General features: G+C 45.9%; 2 protein-coding genes across 6 annotated transcripts in view; one reads left to right on the forward strand and one right to left on the reverse strand.

Moving 5' to 3' along the window:
* The window catches only part of TTC13 (tetratricopeptide repeat domain 13), a 93,373-nt gene that overhangs the window by 59,384 nt on the left and 7,595 nt on the right, over nt 1-26,394 (reverse strand). The window contains exon 1 of one of the 5 annotated variants that reach the window (XM_032607415.1): nt 10,013-10,377. The exons of 1 other annotated variant lie outside the window; for it this stretch is intronic. In XM_032607415.1, the coding sequence (XP_032463306.1) occupies nt 10,013-10,292 (280 nt within the window). In that variant the 5' untranslated portion in view covers nt 10,293-10,377. Of the gene's footprint in view, nt 1-10,012; nt 10,380-26,394 lie in introns of those variants that run through there. 3 more of the 5 variants (XM_032607416.1, XM_032607418.1, XM_032607417.1) reach the window with 3 other exon arrangements.
* Nucleotides 10,540-24,984, forward strand: ARV1 (ARV1 homolog, fatty acid homeostasis modulator). The gene is given in 6 exon segments (XM_032607420.1): nt 10,540-10,778; nt 15,179-15,298; nt 17,878-18,031; nt 20,666-20,890; nt 21,914-22,025; nt 22,027-24,984. Coding segments are annotated over 6 exon segments (849 nt in total). The 5' UTR covers nt 10,540-10,568; the 3' UTR covers nt 22,055-24,984.

Raw genomic sequence — 26,394 nt, forward strand, 5'->3', positions numbered from 1 at the left:
CATGTAGTTAGGAAATTCCAGAGAAAGAGCTACAGATATAAATCTGATAATCATTAACTGATGGTAGATGATTAAGCAGGAAATGTAGGGAGGATCTCTAAGAAAGCTTAGGAATAATGAGAAGAAAAGAGCTGACCCTGGTGGGAACAAGACACTTTAGAGGCGGAGGGAGAATCAACTTGATAATTTACCTTTTTTCTAAAGAGCTACCTATTTCTTTGAACTGTTCTACATCTTTGTCATAAAGCTATACAGAGAGTTATAATGATTCCTAGAGGCAAATACAGTTGACCCTTGAACAACATGGGGGTTTGGGGTGCCAATCCTCCATGCCGTTGAACATCTGCGTATAACTTGTAGTTAGCGCTCCGAATCCACAGTTGCACAACTGAAGATTCACCAACCACAGATTGTGTAGCAGTGTAGTATCTCCTACTGAAAAAAATCCACGTATAAGTGAACCTGCCCAGTTCAAACCCGTGCTGGTTAAGGGCCAGCTGTATTTGTTTCCTCTCATTTTTCTTGATTGCCCTTGCTAGATGATTGTCTAAACTTTACCAGTTATTTTCAAACAGCCAGCTCTTCTACTTAGAGCTCCTCTTTCCCTGACTTCAAATGCAACTAGTTCTGCAGCAAAGTAACAGAGGGGTTCAGGGCACAGGCTGTGGTGCCAGACTGACTCAGATTAGATGCCTAACTGGCTGTTTGACTTGGGGCAAGTCCTTTCATTTCTCCTAGCCTCAGATTCCTCGTCTGTGAAACAGGAATAACTACCACCACATACCCTCTTAGGGCAACTGTGAGGAACAGACATAATGCCCACAGTTCACAGAATGATTGTTAAATGTTAGTATATACATCTAGGCTAAAATTGCTGGGTTTTTCTTGTAAATTTCTTCTTCCTGCTTTCCTGAAGTTTATTTTGGCCTTCACAGTACTTTACGGCTTTCAAAATACTTTCACAGACATTATTTCTTTTGGTCCTCCATCCTCTGAGGCTGGTGGAACATACCATGGGCTCACTGTACACGTGGGGAATGATGCTCAATGTTAATGGACACGTTTAAGGTCACAAAAATGAAGAAACAATGAAGCGAAGATTCGCCACAGATGCGTTCTAGGACACCCCGTCGATAGGGGCACACGGCACGTTTATCACCGCTCATTCTGCCAAAGCGGGGTCCTAGTAATAGTCTACTACAGCAATGCCATCCAGCTTCTTTCTTCTCCCCCTCAACCTTCCACACAGCTGACTTTAAGAAGAGCATCTTTGGTGGAGAGACACGAGCTGACTGTAGGACACTGACACAGTGTATATAAACATCTTCTTTGAGGAATTCTGCTGTAAAAGGGAACAGAGAGATGAGGTGGTGGCTGGAAGGACTCGGTGGTCCTGTCTTTGTTGCCTGTTTTTTTCAAGATGGGCGCTGCACCAGGCAGAAGCCACGGGTCCTCCAAGGAGACAGGACCGCAGGCAAAGGCCATAAGTACAGCTGTGGGCGGGCTGACAGCTAGAATGGTGGGAAAGCGTGGAAATTCTCAATCAAATGAGAGGACAGCATTGCCTCCTGCTGAGGAGAGGCGGTGTTACTGCAAAGAGCATGCATGTGTCACACATCCCTGTCCTGCAAGGGAAAGCTGACTGAAAGTTTGCGTTTCCCCGAAGGAAAATGTTTCATAAGGAATTCCACAGCTGCTCTGTGCTCATCACTTGACCACCTGGCTCTAGGTGTAACAGACAGTGGGCCAGGTTCACCTGAACGCAAGGATGACTGGGCTTTTCCCATGGAGGAGCCAGAACTTGGAAGTCAGATACTACATATTTATCGACAATTCTGGTCCCAGGTGTAGGGTAACCCGGGAAGAGCAGCCCGCATTACTGTGGCTGGAGGAGCTCCCTGAAGGTCAAACAGGTGCTACACGGCATCAACTTGTAGTGCCTTTGCTTTTTTTTTTTTGTCAATAACTGGACTTTAATGAGTAATTCTGGTAAAAGCGTTTTTGCACAGATATGCAGGTATAAAACACATATAAAAAGTGAACAAAAAGATTCCTTCTCTCCTTAAGTACATCTTAGAACAGCCATGACTAAATTTAACGTGATATGTATTTCAGAGCTTAAAACCCAAGAAACTTTGCTTTTATCAGTTTCTGCATTTGTAAGACAACCACTGTTGAGAGTGAAGCTAGGTCCCCCTGAAACCGAGCTGCCCTGTCAAGTTTATGATTAACCTTTCTATCCAAGACTTTATTCTCTTTCTTATCCTGCTCCCTGTTCCCCCTCAAGATTGAGGAGTATCAAAGAAAAGGTGGCGGGGGAGGGTTGACCCCTGCGGGGTCCTCCCGGGTACCAAAGCCCATCCAGGTCACCCGTTCCTTGTTTGTGGAAAAAGGCTTTAGTCTCCTAGGTCTTCCCTGAGTTCCAAAGAGCAGACTCAAGCAGTTACCAATTAGGGAAGCGAGGGAATGCAGAAACTAAGGAAAAAAGGTCAAGCAAGAAACGTAATGGTAGCTTAAACAGTTCAGCGACAGAAGTCCTAGTTCCTCCTAAAGGACGACAACCTTGGAGTTGTTCTGCAGAAACTAAGACCCCACCCAGGTGGAGGACGGTGACGACCTGCTGATCACAAGCCAGACTGGTTGGAACCAGAAGCTTGATGGTTAAGATCCCCAAAACATCACCTTATTTCCTCACCACCAACCAATCAGAAGGAAGTGCACAGGCTACAACTCTCACCCCAAACGTTGCCTTTAAAACCCTTCCCTGAAAGCCGTCGGGGAGTATGGACTTTCTGAACATAAGTTGCTAGCCCTCCTGGCTTGGCGCCCTGCAAATAATCGAACTTTCCTTCACCACAGCCCAGTGTCAGCAGACTGGCTTTGCGGTGCTGTGGGTGTGCAGACCCAAGTTCGGTTCAGTAACAAGGACGTTGTAGATTACCTTGCTGGATGGTCCCAGGTGGTACTTTTCCTTTAGAATGTAATAACAGGAAAAGTAATAACAGGGAAAATTCTCCTCTGAAGAATTTATATGCTTCTTTTGTTCTAATAAAATACTATTCATCAGTGCCTGAGATGTGTAAGGTATCATAAAACAACTTGAAAGTAGAGGCCGCCCACTGAGAATTAGATTATAAAGTCAACATATAACTAGTCCTCTAGAACAAGGATCTGCAAACGCCATCTTAAAAGAGGCAGAACGGCTTTTTAGCAAAACATAAATGTAATTTGACTGAAGCTATATTAACTCAGTGAAGTACTTTAAAAGTAAAGTACTTGTAAACAATGTATAAAACCAAAAGAAAAGGAGTTGGTCAGCTGCACAGAATGGAAAAAGAAGCATGGAAGCAAGTTACGGGGCGCCGATCCAGGAACAGAACAGGATGGCAGGTGCTGCCGCCAGCCTACTGGGCAGCGGGCCTTAACCACAAAGGCTGCTCACTTAGCCTGGGGTTATAAACTGCGCTGAAAATGCATCGCAGGCTCAGGGTGGCACGCGCTCTTAAGAGCTGAAGACTTTCACATAAGCCCACATGTACTGTCAAACGTCATCAGCTCTACTGGGAAAGCTGAAGCACATCTAGGCAGTGACGTGAAACCGTTAGAGATAAGGAAACACAGGGTCACTTAGAACACTCCAAACGCGGGCAGGAAAAAGTCACAAGAGAAGTCAACTGGTCTTTCGTGCAGAAGTCATGCCAGGTGGAGGACAGACCACCTGACACAGGGCCCCCGGGCACCTGTGTGAAGAACGCCAGCGCCTGAGCAGTGTCCATGCACTGTGCCGGTTCCTGAGGCAGAAATGAAGCCACAGCAAATATTTCCCAATGAAACAAGGGTGACGTAGAGTAAGACTTTCTTAGCGTGCTTAAAAACAGATAGCAGCTATTGATTTGGGGTTCTTCCTGGTTACACGCGTTACTCAGTTTGTGAAAATCTATGGAGCGTCACACTTGTGATGCACACATTTTGCTGCATATGTCATATTTCAATAAAGAGTAAAAATAAAGACAGCAGAAGGAAAATGCTGGAAAGCATTAACCCGAAGGGAAAAGTATTAAAATTCTGTTATTTTAATAAATTTTGTACTTATCCTATCTGCAAGATAACAAGCCCAAACAAAAAGATAAGATGACCTCTTTAAAACACTGCACTGTGAAAAGGGGATGCTTTATAAGTTGGTCAGTCAGGCAAGTATCTACTGAGTGCAAAGAAGCCAAGCTGTCTCTGCAGGCTGTAAAAGAGACTCCTTGAAAAGTTTTTATATAGAAAGTACTCTGCCACTTCCTGTAGTCATATGCTCCAGGTAGGTAGGTTTAAAAACCCAGGCCAGAACTTCCCTGGTGGCACAGTGGTTGAGAGTCCGCCTGCCGATGCAGGGGACGCGGGTTCGTGCCCTTGTCCGGGAAGATCCCACATGCCGTGGAGCGGCTGGGCCCGTGAGCCATGGCCGCTGAGCCTGAGCGTCCGGAGCCTGTGCTCCGCAGCGGGAGAGGCCAAAACAGTGAGAGGCCCGCGTACCACAAAAAAACAAACAAACAAACCAAAAAAAAAACCAGGCCACATATCTTTTGCCCTCATCCAGAGGGGAAGAGAATTAACCTCTGTCACCCAAAGCTGAACACATCTACCAGTGCACAGAAACTTGTAAAAGGTAAATGTAATTCTTAACGACAACGTATCTACAGGAAGAAGCTAACGAGTATGCAAACACCATGGGCCACCAGCTTCACAGGGCTCTCACGACAAAGAGCCACCCCTAAATCAGAGGACTTCCTGAAAAATGTCGTTCACCCTCACAGTGATCAGTCGTCTGGGCTGGTTGAGGTAACAATACACGAATCTCTTCATCAGTCCGTGCCTCAGTCTCTGTGCTCAAAATAAGCTAGTTCCTTTACACTGTCAAATTTACTGTGTATGTCTTGAAAAGATCAGAAGAGATCTGCCACAAAACTGGGTATGATAACTAACGCAGAAAATCGGGGCCAAGGGGAAAAAGGATCAAGCAAATACACTAACAGTAAGGGTTACCACAGCTGCCGTAACTGAGCGTAAAAAAACTTGGCTCTAAACCTCCCCGCAGCCAGAGCAAAAGAGGAAACAGCTCTCATTGTAGAAGTTTCCCTCTACTGATTCCTTACCACCTCTAAGACACAGCAGTAATTTAAGGCTGTGAGCATTAAGACCGATTGCATGTATTTAAATAACCAATCCCTCAGTTAAGAGAGAGACCATAAATACTGACAATCTCTTTAAGTCTGACTGACTTTGTCAAAAACACAGAGCTAGGTTCACAGCTACTTCCTTGTTTTTCTGGCAGTTAGGGCTCCCAAATCGGACAGACACTAATGTTCCGTTCTCCACAAAGAACAGTGGGAAAATGAAATAAACTCAAATCTGGGATTGTTAATTTCAACAAACTAAAGAAAAGTACTTCAGGGTGCAAATTAATCATTGAACTCGACTGAGGCATTAAGCACGGACAGTGCTAATGTCACCAGTTAGATGAAAATGACCACAAAGACATCAAGTTCAAAGCTACCTCACCTAGGAGCAGACAAAAAACTCTCAAGAAAGCAGTTAAAAAAAAAAAAAAGAAAGAAAGAAAAACACATAAATTCACTGTTCTTATTAATACATTTTCAAATAAGGAAAACAAAAGTAGTTTTGAAACAAGTACTAGAAACGCATATGTTTGAACTAAAATACAGGTGGACCATCTATGAAGAACACATAAAGACATACTTAATACAGACGAATGCTGCACTGGGATAAGATGTAGCTTAACTTTGGCAGGAAGAGCAGAGGAGAGAACCTGAATTCTTGTATCAGTGGACAAGTTCCAACTAGACCTTACTTTACCAGACCTGTGACAGCAGGGGGTCAAGTTAAGATATGGCTAAGCTCTCTCTCTGAGTCTCACTCCATCCGGGTCTTTGCTCGTGTCACCTTAGCAGAGGCCTTCCCAGGCCGCCTCTCAAAGAAGCATCCCCACACCACTCTATTCCTCAAGGCGCTTATCGCCAGGCCTATTGCACACCGCTCCTTCCCCCACCAGAACACAAGCTCCGCTGAGGAACTCAGCCGACCGTGCTGTAACCCCAGGGTCTACAACACTGAGTAGAATCTAGGAGGCACACAAACGGGTTTTCAGGTAAAAAACAGATCCAGGGACTTCCCTCATGGTCCAATAGTAAAGAACCTGACTTGTAATGCAAGGGATGCGGGTTCGATCCCTGATCAGGGAACTAAGATCCCACATGCTGCGGGGTAACTAAGCCCGCGTGCCACAACTACTGAGCCCGCGTGTCACAAACTACAGAGCCCATGCGCCCTGGAGCCTGTGCGCCACAACTAGAGACGAGAAAACCCACACGCTGCAACTAGAGAGAAGCCCACGCGCCAGAATGAAGAGCCCACACACCGCAGTGAAAGATCCCGCATGCCTCAACAAAGATCCCACGTGCCGCAACTAAGACCCAACACAGCCGAAGTAAATAAAATTTAAAAATAAATAATAAATAAATCTTTAAGAAAAAGAACAGATCCAGTCCCCTCTACGGTTCAAGTATTAGGCTCAATGGAACATCCTTGCACATAACGTAAACATAAAATTCTAGGACAAGTTACCTAAGACTATAACCTGCAACAAACAAAGCTTAAGGGCATAGGACTTTATCAATTATATTAGTACGAAATTATACTAACACGCAAATATTACTGACGGGAAGTTTACAAACGGTCGGGAGGCCAGGTTCAAATCCTGGCTCGACTCTCTGCGTGACCATTCTTAACTTCTCTTTGCCTCAGTTTCCCCTTACATGACATGGAGACAAAAACAGTACCTACTTCAGTGTCAAGTACTATGCGAAATAAGGATGCAGTGTTGACAAGGATAAACCCGAGGGAAAGAATTAGGGGAAACCTTCTGTTCCTTTTTTCTTCCCACAGTTCCAAACTACAAACAGGGCAAAGGTAACAAGGAAGGGAGGGGACATTTACTTTTATTTGAAAAATATGTACATTACAGTGTTCGTGTTTTTAAAAGCGCAAGGTAATTTTCACCACGGGAAAACAGAATATCCGAAGTCTGTGGTTACACATGCTTTTCAAATAAAAAGCGAAATGTAAAAACGTGCTAGAGGAGAAAGAGCTGAAGGGGGGCTGAGGTCCGTGGCACTGAGATCACCCGTGCTTGCTGTCTGGGCAGCTGGGCCCCCTGAGGCTGCTCCCTGGGGCCTGGATTCCGGCCACTGTCATTTTGCTGTCCAGACAGCTCCCACCAGCCGTCCTCTTCGGCCCTACAATCACTGGAGGTTCTGCCTTAAGAGAATACATACGCAGCTCATCTGAAGGTGTGCAGATTCAGACCCATGCAGGCATCAACTCAGTCATTTATACCCAAAAGCAGGGGGCAGGCTTCTGAAAAGTGGCTGTGCAGCCGTGGCTGCCCTCTGCATAGGGATAGGCTTGGGCTGGATGAGCCAGCAGGGCCAGTGACGTGATTAATAAATAGTTGGTGAGGGCAGGGCTTGATTCTGAATAACTGATCAGTTCTGGATCCCAGCACTTGCTTAGACCCTAATGCTGACCATATGGGGGCTCTCGATGCAGAGCATGAACCCCTCAGGCGACAATCTGGCTCGCTGTAAATCCTGAATTGCTGTTCTTCCTGGAACAGAGAGGGACCGAGGCAGGTTTCACTTGCTTCTACCTGGCTGTCTAGGACAAGGAAGGAGAAATGAGAGACAGGTGGGTGAGTTTCTACCACAAAAGAGACGGCTTTTGTCACACACTGCAGCCAGCAAAGCTAAGCGGAACACCTGGAGGCCCAGGTAGCATAAGCAGGTGACCCTGGGAGTCATTTCCTGAGGTGGCCACGGGAACAGGAACAGCAAAGCCACTGCAGCACCTGTCGGCAGCCACTGGGACACTCACGTCAGCCCAGGGAAGGCCGTCTGGAAGACGTGTCACCAATTTTCAACAGCACGTTCTTAATTCTAAACTAAGAAAATAAGTACTACACGGAGGGGTTAAAGAGAAAATGGAAACATTTAAATAAATTATGCTTAAAGCCTCAGAATACAGTGTTTATCCTCTGAAGCAGAGAACATTAGATAATGGTGTCCATATGTGAGGGAACGGAGAATGAACAGGATTCCCCCAAATGCCCCGGTTCTAACAACCCACATTTATCATGATTTGGGTGAAAAGCATAATACAAGTCAGAGGTGGCTCAAACGAGGACTCTTAACCATTGGCGTAAGCCTGACGCTACAAAGTGAAATGAGCCACCTATAGCAACAGTATCAATTGATTTCATAATTTGTATCTTTCATCGCCTAGCATCTGGGTCTCCCTTAGCCAGTGAGCATCACATGAATACAGGAGGGAAAGGAAAGGAAGATTTACACACTACCTACTGTATGCTTGTAAATATTACAGAGGCTTTTTCCCTAACTATAATCATTGAGTGCTTCAGACAAATGCTGTCTGGAGTCTGACCACCTGGGCTCCTCCCCTTCCGGTTGTGCGCCCTCAGGAAAGTGATGATTTCACTGTGCCCCCCGTCTTCTCCTCTAAGAAAAGGAGCTACCACCCAATGATGTAGTTACCAGCGCTCTGACAGGCTGAGGGTACTGCTTAACCAACCTAAGGCTGTCACAACGGCACAGGGCACACAGCGAGCACCGCGTACGTGTACGATCGCGATTTCCTTGTGAAGAAAATAAAACCCTGTAATTGGGGAACAGTGTCTTCAATTTACAGAGGAGGCAATTTTGCAAAGACAGGCAATCAACCTGCTCGGAGTCACAGAAAGTGACAGAGGGTAAAAGCCATCCTCTTGCCACTGTGTAGTGCTGGCCATGGCGTTCATGCTGTTACCAGCCACGGCTTACTTCAAAATACAGAAGTCACATAGCCCTCGGTGAGCAAGACGTCCTCAAGGAAGTCAGATTGTGCTGAAAGGAAATCAGACTGACTGTGCTAACCTCGACATTTCATCTCAACCAAAAAACACTTATTGTCTTCCCAGGTACACAGTGCTAGACTGCTGTCAGGCCATAAAAGCAAGCAGCCAGCTCCTAGTGAGTTAGGTAGACCCGGACGTTTCAAAAGCGAGCCTTAGGGGAACTCACGGAGGGCAAGAGGAAAGGGAAAGGACAAGGGAGGGGATTAAAGAGTAAAAAGACTCACTACAGACCTTCAAAACGAAACATGTACATATCTACCTTGCCCCTGAGGAATCTGCCCAGGACCTTAAACTGAGGCCAATGGCGCCCAATCTTAATGAATGAACTGGCCCAGTTCCCACACACACACAGCTCTGACGTACACAGGCCCGCAGGGCCCTTTTGACTCTCTGGGAGACACCTGACAGATCACAGGTCAACCTTAAAACGCCTGGGAGCAAGATGTCAATGAACAGATTCAATGGGGTTACTCTTCTGTTCCCTCCTTTCTTCCCAGGGATCACATTTTTACAGGCTATGTTTGATACAATACGTCAATCGGGAGGTCAGGAAACCTGATTTCCAGGCCTAAGATGGGCCAGACAGCCCCGCTCCGGGCGCGGGTCCGGTCCTCTTGGTCCGTCGGTCCCTCCCTCGCTCCCACAGCACCCGCGGGGGCCAGAGCAGGGGCTGGGGCTGCCCCGGGCCACCCGCCATCTCCTCCTCCACCCTCTCAAAAGTTGCCAGTGCTGCAGAGAGGCCGCCCTGGCCTCGGGGGCATGCTGTCAGCTCTTTTCACTATCCACCGGCCTCCCCACGGCGGCCTCGGGAGGAGGGCGCGCAGCGGCGTGGCTGTGAGCGGCGGGAAGCAGCCCCGGCGTGACACTTCGCGGAGCCGGCTCCCGCAGGGGCACACGCCGCGGCCGGTGCCGGCGAGGCCCGGGCGGCCCACACATCGGCCCCGGGGCCCGCAGCCCCCGGACCCGCCGCGCCGGCGCTCCGCGGCAACCCGGACGCCCGCCCGCCCGCCGCCGCCGCCGCCGCCGCCGCCCACTCACCGCCGCACTCGGCAGAGTACTGGTCCCCCCAGTCCCCGGACTGCGGGCTGCAGCCGCCGCCCGCCGGGGCCTCCTGCTGCTGCCGGTGCTGCAGCTCCTGCTTGAGCAGGGACAGCGGCGAGTAGTGCTCGGTGGCTAGGGCGCCTGGTCGCGGCCCTCTGGACAGAACCCCCAGCAGCAGCAGCAGCAGTAGCAGCAGAACCAAGACTCTCCGGGCGGCGCCCGCGGCGGCCACAGCGCCGCCCCAGCAGCCGCAGCACCAGCAGCCGGCAGGTGCCATCTTCCCTCAGGGCGCATGTGCGGCGGCCCTCGCCGCGCACTGCGGCCTCCCAGCCTGAACCTGCGGCTGGCAGGTGGGCCGTGGCGAGGGGGCGGGGAGAAGGGGAGTGGCAACGCCTCCTGGGAGTTGTAGTCCCAGCTCAGCCAGCCTGCGAGCCCCTTTTCAGTGCTGGGACTGCGAGTCCCGGTAAGCACCGCGCCGCGCAAGGTTTCCGGCCTGGCGTCTGACGTCTTCCCCGCCACTGAATCGGAAGTTCTGGCCCGCAGTTGCGTGGAAATGAGCACTGATGGGCGGTGTGGGCTTCGGCCCGGCAAGGGGAACGCCGAAGGGGTGACAACTGGAAAGGGGAAGACGGATGGGGTGGCAGTGACTCCTCCTACTGCTGCTGCCTCGGCCTCCTGCCAGTACAGGTGCATCGAATGCAACCAAGAGGCCAAGGAGTTGTACCGAGACTACAGCCACGGCGTGCTGAAGATAACCATCTGTGTGAGTTGTCAGGTGTGGGCTGTCCTTGGGGAAGAAATGGCGCAGCGAGGTTTGGGAACCGCGAGAGCCCATGGTACCTCTACCAGATTTTTAGGGTGATGAAGATAAAAAACCATCGAGTTTCAGGGTCCTCTAATACAGACTTCAGTTCGCTGCTTGACATTCCCTTTCCTGCTCAGTAGAACCTTTGCATGAATCCCTATAGTGGTAGAGAAGTCATACCCTACAGCGCTTTTCTCATGCCGGTCACGTTTGCTGCTCCGGGCGAACGAATCCTCGGACGGAGATGGATGCAGGTGTTGTGCGTAGAAATTTAAAGACCGGATTAGGGTGACATTTGGGCTCACGCCAAAGCTATTTCATTCTTATTCTCCCTTTGATAGACAGATGTTACCATCTTTACACTTCATAACCTATAGTAAATTCTCCTAGAATACTTTTTCAAGCTTCATCCGTTGTGGTTTTTGCATGTAGAGTATTATGTGCAAAGTACGATGCTAGACGTTGGTGATATAAAAACCAAAAATGAGGAAGTAAAAATTCTCTGCCTGGAACAGTCTTCTCTCAGGTATCTGTGTGGCTCATTCCCTCACCTCCTTCAAGGACTTTTCTCGAATATCTTATAGAGAGGCCTACTCTGACCACTCTATTAAAAATGATGAGCCCCCCTTCAAGGCTGGTATACCTTATCACCCTTCCCTGCTTATCTTTCTCCATAGTACCTATCATTTTCTAATATTGTATATAATCGACTTTATTATTTATTGCCTGTCTCCTCCCACTGGAATGTAAGCGACACAAGGACAGAGATTGTGTATATTTTATTCATTAATGTAGTTGGACCACCCAGGACAGTGTCTGACACATAGTACGTATTAAATAAATATTTGTTGAATGAGTGAACCATTTCTAGGTTTTTTAGATGATCATATCCTAGGCCATCCCGGTATGAGAGAACAGTAAGTTATATGTGGTCTAAACTTAATGGCTTTGGACTAGTCCAATTAAATGGCCCGTCTAAAAGACGACAGCCACGTAACTGTGAATATAGTTTGTCCAAAGAAAAGCTAGTAAACGCCTATGCATTTTAGTTAGCAGTGATTTGTAATATAATCTGTATTTTAAAAAAATATTGGCATTAAGCTAACAACAACAAAATCCCTGTTCAAATCATCAGACGCTGGCTTCTCTATACCTTTACTTATGTAAAGAGAGAATAATTATTGGATAGCTGTTTAGGTCAACAGCTATACTCTCCCCCACTTTTTTCCCCCAGACATTGCACTTTCTCACCCAGGAGACAGATTTTAGAGTAATGTTTGGAATACTGAACGGTGGTACTGTACATTATGGATTATTGTACACAGTCATTCCCTAATGAAACAGAGTAGGTAGCATCCTTGTTTATATCATGCTAATGCTTAATGATATTCATGCTTGCGTTACTCAGACAAATCATTCATGTGATGCCAGACTCTGAAAATCAAACCATAAATTAATTAACTTTGTAAAGGCAGCCCAAGTCCTGGGATTAAAAGGAAAAAGTGTTTAGACATCAGGCTCTTTGTTGGGAAAAAAAATATACAAAGTTTCTAAGTGGTTACAGCCGGTAACTTACAGGTACTTTGATCTCTTCTCTGCTGTATTTGGAGTCAGCAGTATACTCAGCCTGATCTCCTACCAGTATTTTTCATTCTAATCTCCCTTCCCTTTGCTCTTCTTGCTTTTTCCTGCCATTTCTCCCAGCTTGCTTATCTGTGTTTCTCTTTCTTCTAATGGAAGCGTGTCCCTTGCTTTTAGTCACTCTCTCTGCTTCAGCGCTTCACAATTTATTATAGTTATATTAAAGATATTGTACTTTTAATATTCTGAGGAGCCTGGCCTATTTTAAGTGCTCAGATATTTGCTAAATCCATTATGGTAACAAAACAAAACAAAACAAGACTCCTTTGAGACTGTCTCAAGTTTTAGTTCTGTTCAGGGCAACAAGGTGCAGCTTCCACCCCTGGGTGCTGGGTGCAAAGATGAATAAGACAGCACTGCCCTCACAGGTTCCACTTCTCAGATATGTTTGCTTATTGTGGAGCTAAAATTTGAGAATGAGTGGGGAAGGGGTTAGTCCTGGAGATGATGGGAAGGAAGAAGCAGCAAGAATATTCATGAAAAAAAATGGCCAGTTTATATTCTGAAAGAGATGTGATTCAGTATAGAAATAGAGAACATAGCAGCAGAAACTAAGCCATATCCATGTTAAAACTGAGCTGGTGGAAGCAGTATTTCAGTTCCCAGGGTGTGCACGGTCCCTGTGCTGCAGGGATTTCTTAGAGGACAGCTTTCTCTTTCAGGATACTTGTCTGTTGAGTAATAAATGATACGGAATAGAACCATCTTGCCAGAATTAAGAAAACATTTCTACCGCATTGAGCTATCTCCCAATCGGATGTTTTAGCACATTTGTTCGTTTTGTGCGTGTGTGTGTGTGGTTTGACTCATTACATTCAAGGTGAAGGAAGCACTCAAGGGAAAAGCAAATAACAGAAGCAGAACAAGGAAAAAATGTGGCCTAAACTGACAGGGAGGGAACCAGCAGACTTTAATGAATTCTCAATGTTTCTAAACTACTCAGCACGTTGGGAAGGGGAGATGGGCATAGCACATAGCATGTCCCGTGATACCAGCAGCTGCCTCTTCTGTTGGGGTTCATGTCGCCCTGTGCTCATTCCATTGTAGCACTTACAGTAGCATGTTTATTTGACTTCCCCTTCTAAACTGTAAGGTCCTTGAGGGTAGAGCCTATGTCTCAAGGAAAGTATCTAGCACTGTGGAAGTGCCTGGTCCATAGACATGGCTAAGTAAAGAGAGCTGTTGTGAGTGTAATAGGCACTCCAAACATGTATGTCAGAGAAATGATTGCAAAAGGAGTAACTACGCTGCTGTGTCTCCTGCTGCTGGTTTCTGCCTACCTCCTTCTAAAAAATGTCCAAAGCCCGTCTTCGACTTGTGATGCTGTCAGAAGATGGGTTTTAGGGAACTTTTAAAGGACAAAGAGAGGATCCCTGACCAGTCTGCAGTTTCATTTTAAAGTGAAGTAGCATCTCTGGTCTTCCGTTCTCATTTGTATAAAGAGAGGAAGTGTTCTCCACATGAGGAGCACAGGGAGAGGTTCTAGAAAACAGCTCTGTCATGTATATAGAATTTCTGATTCTGTGGCTTCTGTTTAGATACTGGCTTACTCTTTGCTCAGCTAAAAAGCCTAACCTCTTAAACCTCAGATCTATTAGGTGGATTTAAATTTGGAGTAATAGCACATCTCCCTTCATTGGTTCACCTGATGACTAGGCAGACATACACACTTCTTGTAATGACATGAGTGAAGTGGAGAAGCTTTAAATTGGAATTGAATCTAACTTCGTGACATTGGGAAGGCAGGGTTCATATTCTTCAACGCACTCCATTCTTCTTCTAGCACTTTGATATAATTAAAAGGCCATCCTGGTATGTGTGCATATCCATCACTTCTTCTATTTCTATTCTATCCCCTCAGAGTTTCAAAATGTTTTGTGTTTCAATTGTAGCCATTAGTTTATGCAGTGAATAGGACACCTGATGCAACTTTGTAGCTAATACTCTTTCAAATGTCATTTCTGATGAGCTTGTTCTCCTATACCTGCATTTTATATGTTCTGATGGGATTGGGATTTCATAACATTGTAATCATGTGTCCAAAAAAAAAAAAAAAAAAGCCCTTTAATAGGAATGGCTGAGAGCCCAGGGGGCCTTGATTTGGGCAGCTCAGAATCAGGCGGCACAACCCCGTTCCTTGCATACAGCCGGCATTCTCCAGCGTCTACTATGGCAGAGAAGGACCATTTTCTTGCCATGTTCTCCATGGAGAGAAAGACAGGCTTCTCTTGCTATGTGACACCCGAGGATTCCTACCTGCCTGGAGCTCTCAGAAGCTCTGGGTGTAGGGTTACTTTTCTGAACCCTTTTCTTCAAATCATGTTTCAAGAACCACAAAGTTGGGGCCATCTAGCCAACAGGCAATGAAGGTACATTATAAACTTACTTATTTTATAATAATTCCTACAAATTGAAAGTAGCGTGCTCTGAGATACTTTCCTGCCTAAAATCAGTCTTTAAATCAAATATCTTTGGGGTCTTCTTAAATATGAGATTAAAAGATTCATATTTTTAGCCTAGAAGATTCTATTTAGGCATTTCTGAAACCAGGTCTTATGCAGATGGACATCTTGCATCTGAATGGAAGTTTATTTAAATAAATGCTGATATAACCTTATTGCCATACAAATCCAAAACAGACTCCGCTGTTTTGAAATCCTTTAAGATTTCAGAATGTATGAATATGTTTATTCTAATGTTATCTTGCATTATTTCAGAAATCCTGCCAGAAACCTGTAGACAAATATATCGAGTATGATCCTGTTATCATCTTGATTAATGCTATTTTATGCAGAGCCCAGGCCTACAGGCATATTCTTTTCAATACCAAAATAAATGTAAGTTGTTATAATTTTTTTCTTTTCTAATTTTACTGGATGATTTTGCATTTTTAAATAATAATATCAACAATTTTGAACAGAATTAAAGAATATTATTTAAACAAAGAAATTCTAACAAGAGTGGGTCTTCTATCTCAACAATGTCTGGAAATTTCTAGAAGTAGCAGGCACTGCTTTTAAAAAAGTGTACAGTGTTTAGTGTATGTTTAAGAATATGGTCACTAGCAGGAAGTTGACAAATGATAATCTGGATTGCCTTTTAGTAGGTTACCTTTTGAAACAGACATCAATAATTTTGAACAGAATAAAATTAAATATAACCTGGTAGGGAGAGAATTATACCTAAAAGAAATAAGCAAACATTGAAAGAAAAAGATTTAAAAACATAACTTATTGCATGTTATACTCTGCTGTTCAGGAAACGCATGAGGTGAAAAATCAGAAAAGTCCTAATATATGAAGTTGGATTTTTTTTTTTTTTTTGAAATATACATTTAATGTACTGACTTGTGAACTCTTTTAATAGTTTGGCTAGGGTTGACAAATAAAATACAGGACACCCAATTAAACTTGGAAGTCAGATAAACAATAAATAATTTTTTAGCATATGTCCTAAGTATTGCACGGAACATACATACACAGAGTATTTGCTGTTTATCTAAAATGCGTATTTAACTGGGTGTCCTGTATTTTTCTTTGCCAAATCCGGCACCCCTAATTTTGGGCTAACGGGGACAGTAACTGCAATTTATTTTCCCTGTGCCTCCTCCCCCAAGTTAAACAACGCAGGCAGTGTTTATATTAGGAATATAATTGAGTCTCAAACCTTGCTACACATTAGAACCACGTGCGGGAGACGGAGGGGACAGCAGTTAATTCTTCCAAGCCGAGGCCTCACCCAGAACCAGTTATATGCGAATCTTGGGGGATGGGATCCAGGAAGGAGTATTTCTGCAACTCCCTGGGCAATTCCAGAGTGCAGCCAGGAGCGCCAGTGCGCCAGCTGGAGGAGCCTGAGGAGCTCACCCCGCGCTCGTCCCTGGACCACATTGACTTTGCACACACACTTTCTCTTCCCCACTCTATATTGATAAATGTCAACCCATGGGAGAAATATATGGAACAAAGCCACTTCTTGTTGCCTAGCATTTTCTGTTTTTTACCAAAATTTCAGCCTCTTAAAAACTTCCAGCTTTTAATTGCTTTCACTATTTTCATTTATACGCATCCAACCTAGGGGCACTTTTTAAGAAATTCATGTTCAGACTAATCGTTTCTTCGGAGGAATCATGAAATCTTCAGGTTCAATCTATTCTCTTACTGCTGCTTCCATCTCTCCTGAGTCACACAAATTCTTGCTGGATTCCGTGTATCAGACGAATGTTGAAAATATAATGGAGGGTGAACTCCTATTTAAAGCAGTGATTCTTAACCAGGGGTGCACATTAGAATTCACCCTCTGGGTGTGGAGAAAAGGGAACCCTCTTGCACTGTTGGTGGGAATGTAAATTGATACAGCCACTATGGAGAACAGTATGGAGGGTCCTTAAAAAACTGGAAATAGAGTTACCATATGACCCAGCAATCCCACTACTGGGCATATACCCAGAGAAAACCATAATTCAAAAAGACACAGGCACCCCAATGTTCATTGCAGCACTATTTACAATAGCCAGGTCATGGAAGCGACCTAAATGCCCATCGACAGATGAATGGATAAAGAAGATGTGGCACATATATACAATGGAATATTACTCAGCCATAAAAATCAATGAAATTGAGTTATTTGTAGTGAGGTGGATGGACCTAGAGTCTGTCATACAGAGTGAAGTAAGTCAGAAAGAGAAAAACAAATACCGTATGCCAACACATATATGGAATCTAAAAAAAAAAAAAAAGGTTATGAAGAACCTCGGGCAGGACAGGAATAAAGATGCAGATGTAGAGAATGGACTTGAGGACACAGGGAGTGGGGAGGGTAAGCTGGGACGAAGTGATAGAGTGGCATGGACTTATATATACACTACCAAATGTAAAATAGATAGCTAGTGGGAAGCAGCTGCATAGCACAGGGAGATCAGCTCCGTGCTTTGTGACCACCTAGAGGGGTGGGATAGGGAGGGTGGGAGGGAGGGAGATGCAAGAGGGAGGGGATATGGGGACGTATGTATATGTATAGCTGATTCACTTTGTTATAAAGCAGAAACTAACACACCATTGTAAAGCAATTATACTCCAATAAAGATGTTAAAAAAAAAATTCACCCTCTGCCTGGAACTGTTTCAAAGTATGCATGCCTAGGATTTACTTCCACAGATTCTGAATCAGGACTGGGGCATAGACATTTGTGTTTCGAAAACTCTCCCCATGTGATGCTTCTGCTGAACATTGCTGATTAAGAGCTACTGGTTACAGACTGAATACAGCTGGCATTTAATTGGGCAGTTCAGAGTTTGACAAGCTACTAGGTGGGACATCCTTCAAAAACCACAGAAGTTAGCTCTGTCTGTGCCTATTCGTGTTAAGTACAGTTGTTTCTTTACCTGATTGCATGGCAATGTCTTTTTGACTACCAGATGCACGGAAAACTCTGCGTGTTTTGTTTGCTTTGTGAAGCGTACCTGAGATGGTGGCAGCTTCAAGATTCGAGCCGGAGCATTGATCCTGACGACTTTATCAGATATGCTAAAGAGTGGGATTTCTATAGAATGTTTGCAGTTGCTTCTCTAGGTAGGAAGAAGCCATGCTTTCTATTCTTAGTTGACCTAACATTTTGATTTTAAAATTAAGGTGTGTGGTCTTAATCACTGGTAAAGAGGAGCTAGTCAGAAGACTTGAGACTAAATTTTCAGCCGTACCACTAATCTGCTAGGTGAGTGTGTATAAATCACCTGCTTTCTTTTTGTTACCACACATATGGCATGGAAATAATTATGCTTATCAGATCAGAGTGTTTCATAAAGTATTTTGAGACACAGTATTTTTAGTAAAATTCTTCAATTTAAGTTCTGATTATCCAATCTGAAGATTGCCTGAATCTCATCTTTATTAAAACAGATTGATAATTGCCAGGCATTATTCAATGTATTATACTGACTGCATTGTACTAATGCAATGTATTTAATAGGGGAAACTTGTTATATATCTGGCCGCATGCAGGGAAGGGGCTACTCCCCCAAATTCTTTAAGTTCTGAAATGGCTTTTCTTCAGAATTTGCATTTGTGACTTAGGTCAGAATGGGGTTGAATTAATTTCTGTGACTATTTTATTACTTACTGGTTTCCATGCTTTTCTGCTTCTACAATCTTCTCATTATACTGAAATGTTGTCTCCAGTCCACTCCAATGTCACGTTTCTGGACTGTGTGTCCTCTTTTGTCCCTTTTTCTTCTCAATCTGCCCTTACTCCCTCGGCCCAGTGGTTTTAAAATTCATCCAGTCCCAGACGTTTTAAAATTCATCTATAGGCCGAGAACTCCCAAATGTACGTAATAATATTAAAAACACCCTTGAACACATCACCTAAACCAAGAACCAGAACCTAATATAATTTTAAGCTTTAAAGCAAAGCCTCTTAGAATTGCTCTAGATAAACTGCTCTATGTCCATAATTTCTAAAAAGCAAACCAGGCTTGTTTTCAAATAGTTTGGAATTTCTGTGGCACCGACTCTACAGTGGCCATTTTGACACTTGATCAGAAATTTTTTTCTACTGTTACTTAACTTTTTTATGTGTCTTAATCTAATCCCTAGTTAGGTTTCAAATCCCTAAAACAACTCATAAATAATATTTTACACAAATACAGTATTTTACAACTTAAACACAGTTTTTACGGTATTATCAACTCAGTTTTCACAACCATCCTCTTCGGTGGGTAGATGGGGGCTCCTTCCCTATCCGCAGCTGTGGAAGCACAGGAACAGGAAGGGCAAATGGTTTACCCTGAGTCCCCCCGCAGGTTACCATCAGCGCAGAGCCAGGGGAAGGTCTCCTGGCACCCTGTCTCCCGTTTCCTCCACCGCCGCTCCTACTGAAGCCACCTGATCACGAACACCTTAAGTACTAGGGGCTCTCCAACATCTGCCTTGTGAAGGACTGTGCAGAGCCCAAGGGCAGCTGCAGTTCCCCGAGTCTCCCAAGTTCTAAGCTAGAAAGCTATGGAGGGTGACCTAGTCAGCCCTCCTATCCAGTGCAAGAAACCCTTCTCTCTAGATTCCTGCGAGAGGGTTTGAGTATCCCCAGTGACGGGAGACAACCCACCATCGTTAGATGGTTCTTGTTGTTAGGGAGTTCTTTATTATTACTATTATTGGTCCAAAACCCAGGCTGTATGATCTGCCTGTTTGAACAGATCCTTGCTGTTGACAAGCCCTTCAGTCCTTCTGAGGTAGTGTGTCTCTCCTGAAGAGTATATCAAATTTCATGTGGGCTAACCATCCTAAATTATGTCGATCGATCCTAATCACCTATATTTGGAACCTCTTTATTTTGGCTGGATTCAGTTATAAAACATCTTAGAAAGAATACACTTGTTTCTCCTGGAATATGATCCATGTGTTCCAGAAAAACCTGATCCTGCAGAAACCTTAAGGTAGAATTAGGGACAGACCATTCAGAATGTATGCAGCCGGGTAATCAGCACTAACCATCTTAATAAAAAGAATAATGCAGTTAAAAGCAACGTTAAATTCCTAGTTGATGGGGACAGAACAGATTGTGCCCTATTCTGACTGTGGGACACCAGGGGAACTATTGCTTCTTCTAGTCTGGACTCTGTCTCTGAATGCTTTCTGGAAGGATATGGAATTACACTCAAAAAAGTTTGTTAAAATGAATAAGGGAAGTTTTAAATTTAGCTAACAGAGGATTCAGAACCTTATGGCTAATAGGCACTCCATAAAGAGTAGAAGAATGAACCACGAAGAACCTCCTCATATGTACTTCCTAGGCTGGGTCCCACCTTTCGGATTTAAAAGCGTCCGTTCTCCTGTCTGTCCTTTCTGTGGAGATGGCCAGGACTAAAGCTGTTTACACAGAACCTTCCTTCCTAAAGGAACTTTAGAATGTCGATGATTACAATTCTTATGGAGTTACTTTTTCTCCAGACGATGATGAAGTATTTCATGAAAGAATTATTGAAATACGTTTCTGAAATCATACAGGATTTGACACAAGAGACAGGGGTTTATTTAAAAAAAAGAAGAAGAAGAAGAAAACGGAACAAAAAAGAAACTTTGGTCTTGGTAAAGCATTTCTTTTGTGGTCAGCTGATAGGCTGCATTTTGGAATTGTGGGTTGTTTGCTTCTAGGGGGCTCTGCTTTGGACTGGACATTCATATCTTTATTTTCCATTTCCTCCTTAGAACAAACTGCCTATTTTACTGGCATCTTTACTTTCCTGTGGGTAGAACGACCCATAACAGCGAAAAAAACCCTCAACTTCGCTTTGCTGCTGAAAGCGTTGTTATTATCCAGCTACGGGAAACTCCTGCTCATCCCAGCTGTCATCTGGGAACATGACTACACACCCCTGTGCCTCAGACTCATTAAAGTATTTGTCCTTACGTCCAATTTTCAGGCAGTTAGAGGTATGTTTGTGTCTTATTGTTTTCTCAGCTTTCAACCCATCTGAAAGCTTGAAGTCTTGTCTCTATAGAATAGTTTTGGGGGTTTTTTGGTTTTTTTTTTTTGCGGTACGCGGGCCTCTCACCGTTGTGGCCTCTCCCGTTGCGGAGCACAGGCTCCGGACGCGCAGGCTCAGCGGCCATGGCTCACGGGCCCAGCCGCTCCGCGGCATGTGGGATCTTCCCGGACCGGGGCACGAACCCGTGTCCCCTGCATCGGCAGGCGGACTCTCAACCACTGCGCCACCAGGGAAGCCCTATAGAGTAGTTTTTATATAACCTGTTAAGCGCTGGAATTCTTCGTGGAATAATCACGATGCCTAACATTTCTATAGTGCCTTACATATAGCACACATTCGGTATTTGTTCAGTTTAACCACATGGTACTCTTTAGTTTTCAAAATGCCTTCTTTATGCATTATATCTATCCCCTGGGGTCTGTAGGGCAGCCATTATTATCTCCACTTTATGACTCGTGGGGACTTGACCAAGGTTACATGGCCGGCAGTTATCAAGCCAGGGTAGGGTGCCAGCCTGCCTCCCAGCTCAGGACAGTTCAAGGAAGGGGTAAGCAGCCCTGTGTGTCTTCCTTTTTCCCACACATTGTGAGAAGTGCTATTTTAAATGGACCTTTTATCTGATACTTTGTATAATGTTTATCATCTTGTAAACTATAAAAGCAAGAGTAGCAAATTTTTTCTGTTACTCTCTTTATAACCTTAGAATCTTTCATTTTCCTGTGTAATATTCATGGGAATCCGTGTCTTGATGCAAGCAGGAGAGGCTCAGTGTTTTTGTTATAAGCAGATGCTTTGGTTCTCTCAGAAGGTTTGCAGATGGAAAAGTAACAGCATAGATTAATAAGAACAAACAGATTTTCTAAAAACAGCTGTACAAAACAACTCCATTCACACTACCACATAATTTACGTGCCAGTATCATTTAATTAAACTCTTAAGAACTTATCAGTTGCCTTCTCTTTTTCAGTGACCCTAAACGTCAACCGCAAGCTCTCCTTTTTGGCCATCTTGAGTGGCTTACTGGTGGAGAGCGCCATGGTCTACTTCTTCCAGAGGATGGCATTGGCTGTTGGAAGTGACTGCCATCCATAAATCTCAAGACTTTTGAAGAGGTACAGAGAGCATCTCTCAGTGTTCATGCACGCAGACACGTGTGTCCTCCTCAAATTAGACAGATGTCGCAGAATACATCACCCACCCCCCGGCACCCGGGTGCCTCGAGGTCACCTCCACCTCCCTCGGGGTCTTTTGTCATCCACAGTGACATCAACAGCTATGTTTTTGTTGCTTCTGGGGCCCTGTTCTCACAGTTCTGTAACACCTTCCCTCCAACGCACTCCTCCTAAGACCTCGGACTCTGAACGACAGCCATCTCCCGCCCTTTCCAACCATTCCACTCCCTCCCTCCCATGAACCCTGCCTTTGCTGCCTAAACCTCTCACTTTCCTCTACTTCTCACCTCCCTTGCCTCTCTCTTGACTGTGCCTGGAACCTAGAGGCAGCTGTTGCCTTATCCTCTGTTAGTCCCTGGAAACGAGTCAGCTTCCTACCCTTCTGTCAGCGCCCCCGTTAGAGCTCTTGGGGTGAGTCCACCAGCCGTTTCCTCTGTGAAGCCTGGCAGGCGGTCCCTGGGTCTGCACAGAGCACGGCCGGGTGGCTGCTCCTGTCTCGAGGGCACCTCTAGGGACCCAACACACACACACACACACACACACACACACACACACACACACACAGCGGCCTTAGAGCAGTTGTTCTGAAGTCTTCCCGCGCTCCCTCCTTCCGCGTCTGCTGTCACTTTGCTGAGAATTGAGACTGACCAACTCCTTGGGTGTCCCCCCTCCGTTCCGGAACTTGTTTGGCGTCTGCCTTCTTTCCTCCTCCCTCCATCCCGCCTCGGAGCCCTGCTCAGCGTTCCACGCCCCGCACCCCGGACGGATTCCACCCTGCAGCTGTCCTCCCGCCTCTGGTCACCCTCAGGGGTCTGGACCACAGCTGCAGTCCGCCTTGAGGCAGGACGGGCGACTTGAAGGCGGGGCAGCTGGTGAGGGAAGCGTGGGGCTGAAGCGAGCAGCTGCCGGCGGGCGCGTCCTCCGCGTCCCGCAGACCTTCTCCGCCTCTCCTGGTACCTCGGCCTCCCCCCCACCTCGCCCCCCGCCCAGCTCAGCTCAGCCTCGGCCTCTCCGCCCCCCAGGCATCGCTCCCTCCATCCTTTCTCGTCTGTGCCGGCTCCTCCCCTCTGCCAGCAGACACGTGCAGCTCTTGACTTGCGAGCAGCTGCCCTGAGCCTCTTTCTCCACTGCCTTCCCTCTTGGTGACACGTCCTTCCTCCCTAGTCTCCCGAGCCGCTGCTCCTGCGATCAAAGGCAGCCGCCGCCGGCTGTCAGGCTCCTCCCCGTCGCCGCCCTGCGCTGGAAGCGGCTGGCTTCTGAAACAGGCCGCCCGGGCCCCTTCTGTCACCGACTTCCCTGTCTGTGCCCGGCTTCCGTCCTCGGCCCTCCGCTTCTCCCTCCTGCCGTGCAGACGCCCGGCTTCCGCACGCCTTGGCCCATCTCTCAGTGCAGGTTGCTTCCAGATCTTTCCAGATCTGACACCTCTAGCCCTCCGCCTCTGCCAGGTCACTCATGCCCTTCCACTGCCTCCGAGGTACTGCCAGGACGGTGTGGCCATTACCTCTAAAATCGAATTCAGTACCCCGCCCGCCCGTCCCCACGGAAACAGAACCTTCCTGATGGCTTCTCATCTTGTCACTCCGACCCCAGCCCAAGCCTCCTGGTCTCCTGCTTCACAGTTTACAACAGCCTCACCCACCTTCAGCTTCTCTTCACAGAGCACCGCTCCTGGTGTCTCTCTGAATTTCTCATCCCTTCCTACTGTGGACAGGAGCTTCCTCTTCCTGAGGAACACCTTTTAGTGTTCTCTGAGCTCTAGTGCTAACTTCTCCTCTGCAGACATGCTCCTGCCCACGTTCTCTACTGCGCTCTCCCCCTCCCCAGAGATGTCACACCCTCTCCAGGACCTGGAGGGGCCTCTTCTCCGCCTAACCAGGTCCAGTCACCTCTGCTTCTCCGTGGAACAAAGCCCTTCCCCACACTCCAGTCTGCCGTGCTCACTCCCTCCGTAGACCTCCCGGTGCCCAGCTCAGCACAGTCACACTGCTGGCGCTCCTGAGACCCTTCCGGTGCTGAACGCCTGACCCCTCCTTCTGTTAGCGCTTCACTTGTCAGGCTACCCATGACAGCTTCTGGTTAGGAGAAGGTCACCTGTCTTTAACGTCCCTTACGTTGTTTCATGTTTTATGCTCGTCTCCCCCAGTCTGGTTGGGTGCCGGGAGAGGCCATGCCTGTGTTAACTGTGTCTCCCATAGTACACGGCCTGCCCTAATAATTATCTACTGATATGATCTTCTGCAGAATGTGCCACTCTGAATACTTCATTTATCATCCAGTGTCCTTTTTTTTTTACTCTCTGGGGCATAACCAGCTGCATCCGTAAAATAGAAGGCGTAAAATACAAACCAGGCTTCTCGTTATTGTTGTGTAAAATGAAGCAAAGATTTGGATACACTTCCTGAAAAAGAAAGCAACGGTTATGGCGTTGGGGACTCCTAACCCTACCACCCCACCCCTACATGCAGGAAACAACTAAACCACACAGGGACACACACAGAGACACTCACACAAACACAAGGAACCATCTACGTTATAGATGGTCCAGGTAAGCGTCTGAATTGAAGGAACGTGAAGTCGTGTGTCACACAGAAGAAAAGATCTTTGTTGGTTCCTTTGACATTTAAATATTAATGGTTAAAATAATATTGTGTGTTCTTAAACAAGAGAAACGCTTTTCTCTCAACGCAGTCACAATAAACTGAGCTTTTGTGAGTATTTGATTCAACATCTTCCCCTGTAACTAAGTTCGTCTTTAAAATCAGCTGATCCAAAAATAACTAAACACTGAGTTTGTCCACTTAGCAGGAGTGAATTATATCTCAATAGAGCTGTTATTAAATAAATATCACCTCTCTCCTTTTCTCTCTCCCTGCTTCATTCATTTGTTCTTTCATTCATTATTTACTTATTCATTCACCAGATGTTTACTGAGCACCTACTCTGTTTGGGTCAGACACTACGGATATAGTGAGAAAAAAGACACGGCCCTCTCGACATTTACCGAGTAGTGATGGATTTAGAAACAGGAGTAGGTAATTGCAGTACAGTGTCGTAAGTGTTATAAAGGGGTGAGTATAGGGTACTCGGGAAAGGCAGAGTGGGAACACCTGTTCCAGTCTCAGAAGTCGAGAAGGTCTTCCAAGGGGAAGGGGAAAGGACACGAACTTTCCACTACCCCCGGTAGAGAGGGTGCCAGTGCACGTACGTTCCTAGAGAGCAGAGTGCTGATGTGCACAGGCGGGGGCTGAAAGCGAAGAGTCCAAATGGGTGGAACGTGGGCAGTGGGAGTTTTACAAAGGACACTAGGAAGACACGTAAAGGTCGGATTATGAAGGGCCTCGTGAGTTGTAATTTATCCCAAGGATGATGAAACCAACACAGATAGTTAAAAAGAAGACTCCAAAGTAAAAAAGAAACAGGACAAAACCAACTGGGATAACATCACAGAACAGCCATAGGCTGGAGAGGACCGTTGGCCACCAGATGGAGCCTGTAAATGTTAAGGAGGGGGTAGAAAACATGGTTCAAAGGCACACAACCAAAAGAAAAAAGCAATTCGAAAACAAATAGGGGGAAAGAATGACCAAAAAACCCCCTACACTGATCATATCTTTTCAAATCTTTGACTCAGATAAAGAGACACACATCACCCATTTATAAATTCGTACTCAATACATTCCCAGGCTGTCTAGATCACCATAAAGGTACTTGTTAATCTTTCAAAACGAAGGAAGTGTTAGAAATCCCTTTCCAGGGTGTCAGTGAGGTATCCGTGAGCGGTAGGTAGCTAAGCGCTGCAGAATGTGTGGTAAGGACTGCAAGGGAGACCCGTCTGATCAGCTCTGACCTTGGACTCCACTCAGCCTATTCATCACATCACTCACCGGAGTGAGAAAAGAAAGGGCAAGACTCCAGGAACAAGGGAGAGAGACTGCCTCCCAGGTCACTGCGAGGTGGCCAGTTCTCCCGCCGCCCCGCCCGTGCCCCAGTGCCCAGCACAGGAGTTCATCTTATCTCTGGGCTATCAGTGGCCCTACTTTTTCAACATGTTTTATGAAAAGTTTCAAAGATACAAAAACGGTGAAAGAATTGTACGGTGAAAACACACCTAGGTTTTACAGTGGGTAACTTTTACCCCGTGATTCCTGAGATGGCAGAATTTTCAATTGTGCTGGGAAGATGAGGTAGTGGTGGTGCTCGGTGCCTTTGAAGGATGTCTATGTTTTCCAAGCCATCCCTCTCTCTCCCCCAGTCATTGAAACATGGTCTGACAACA

This window comes from Phocoena sinus, chromosome 16, assembly GCF_008692025.1.
Source record: "Phocoena sinus isolate mPhoSin1 chromosome 16, mPhoSin1.pri, whole genome shotgun sequence".
In the NCBI taxonomy this organism is placed as follows: Eukaryota; Metazoa; Chordata; class Mammalia; order Artiodactyla; family Phocoenidae; genus Phocoena; species Phocoena sinus.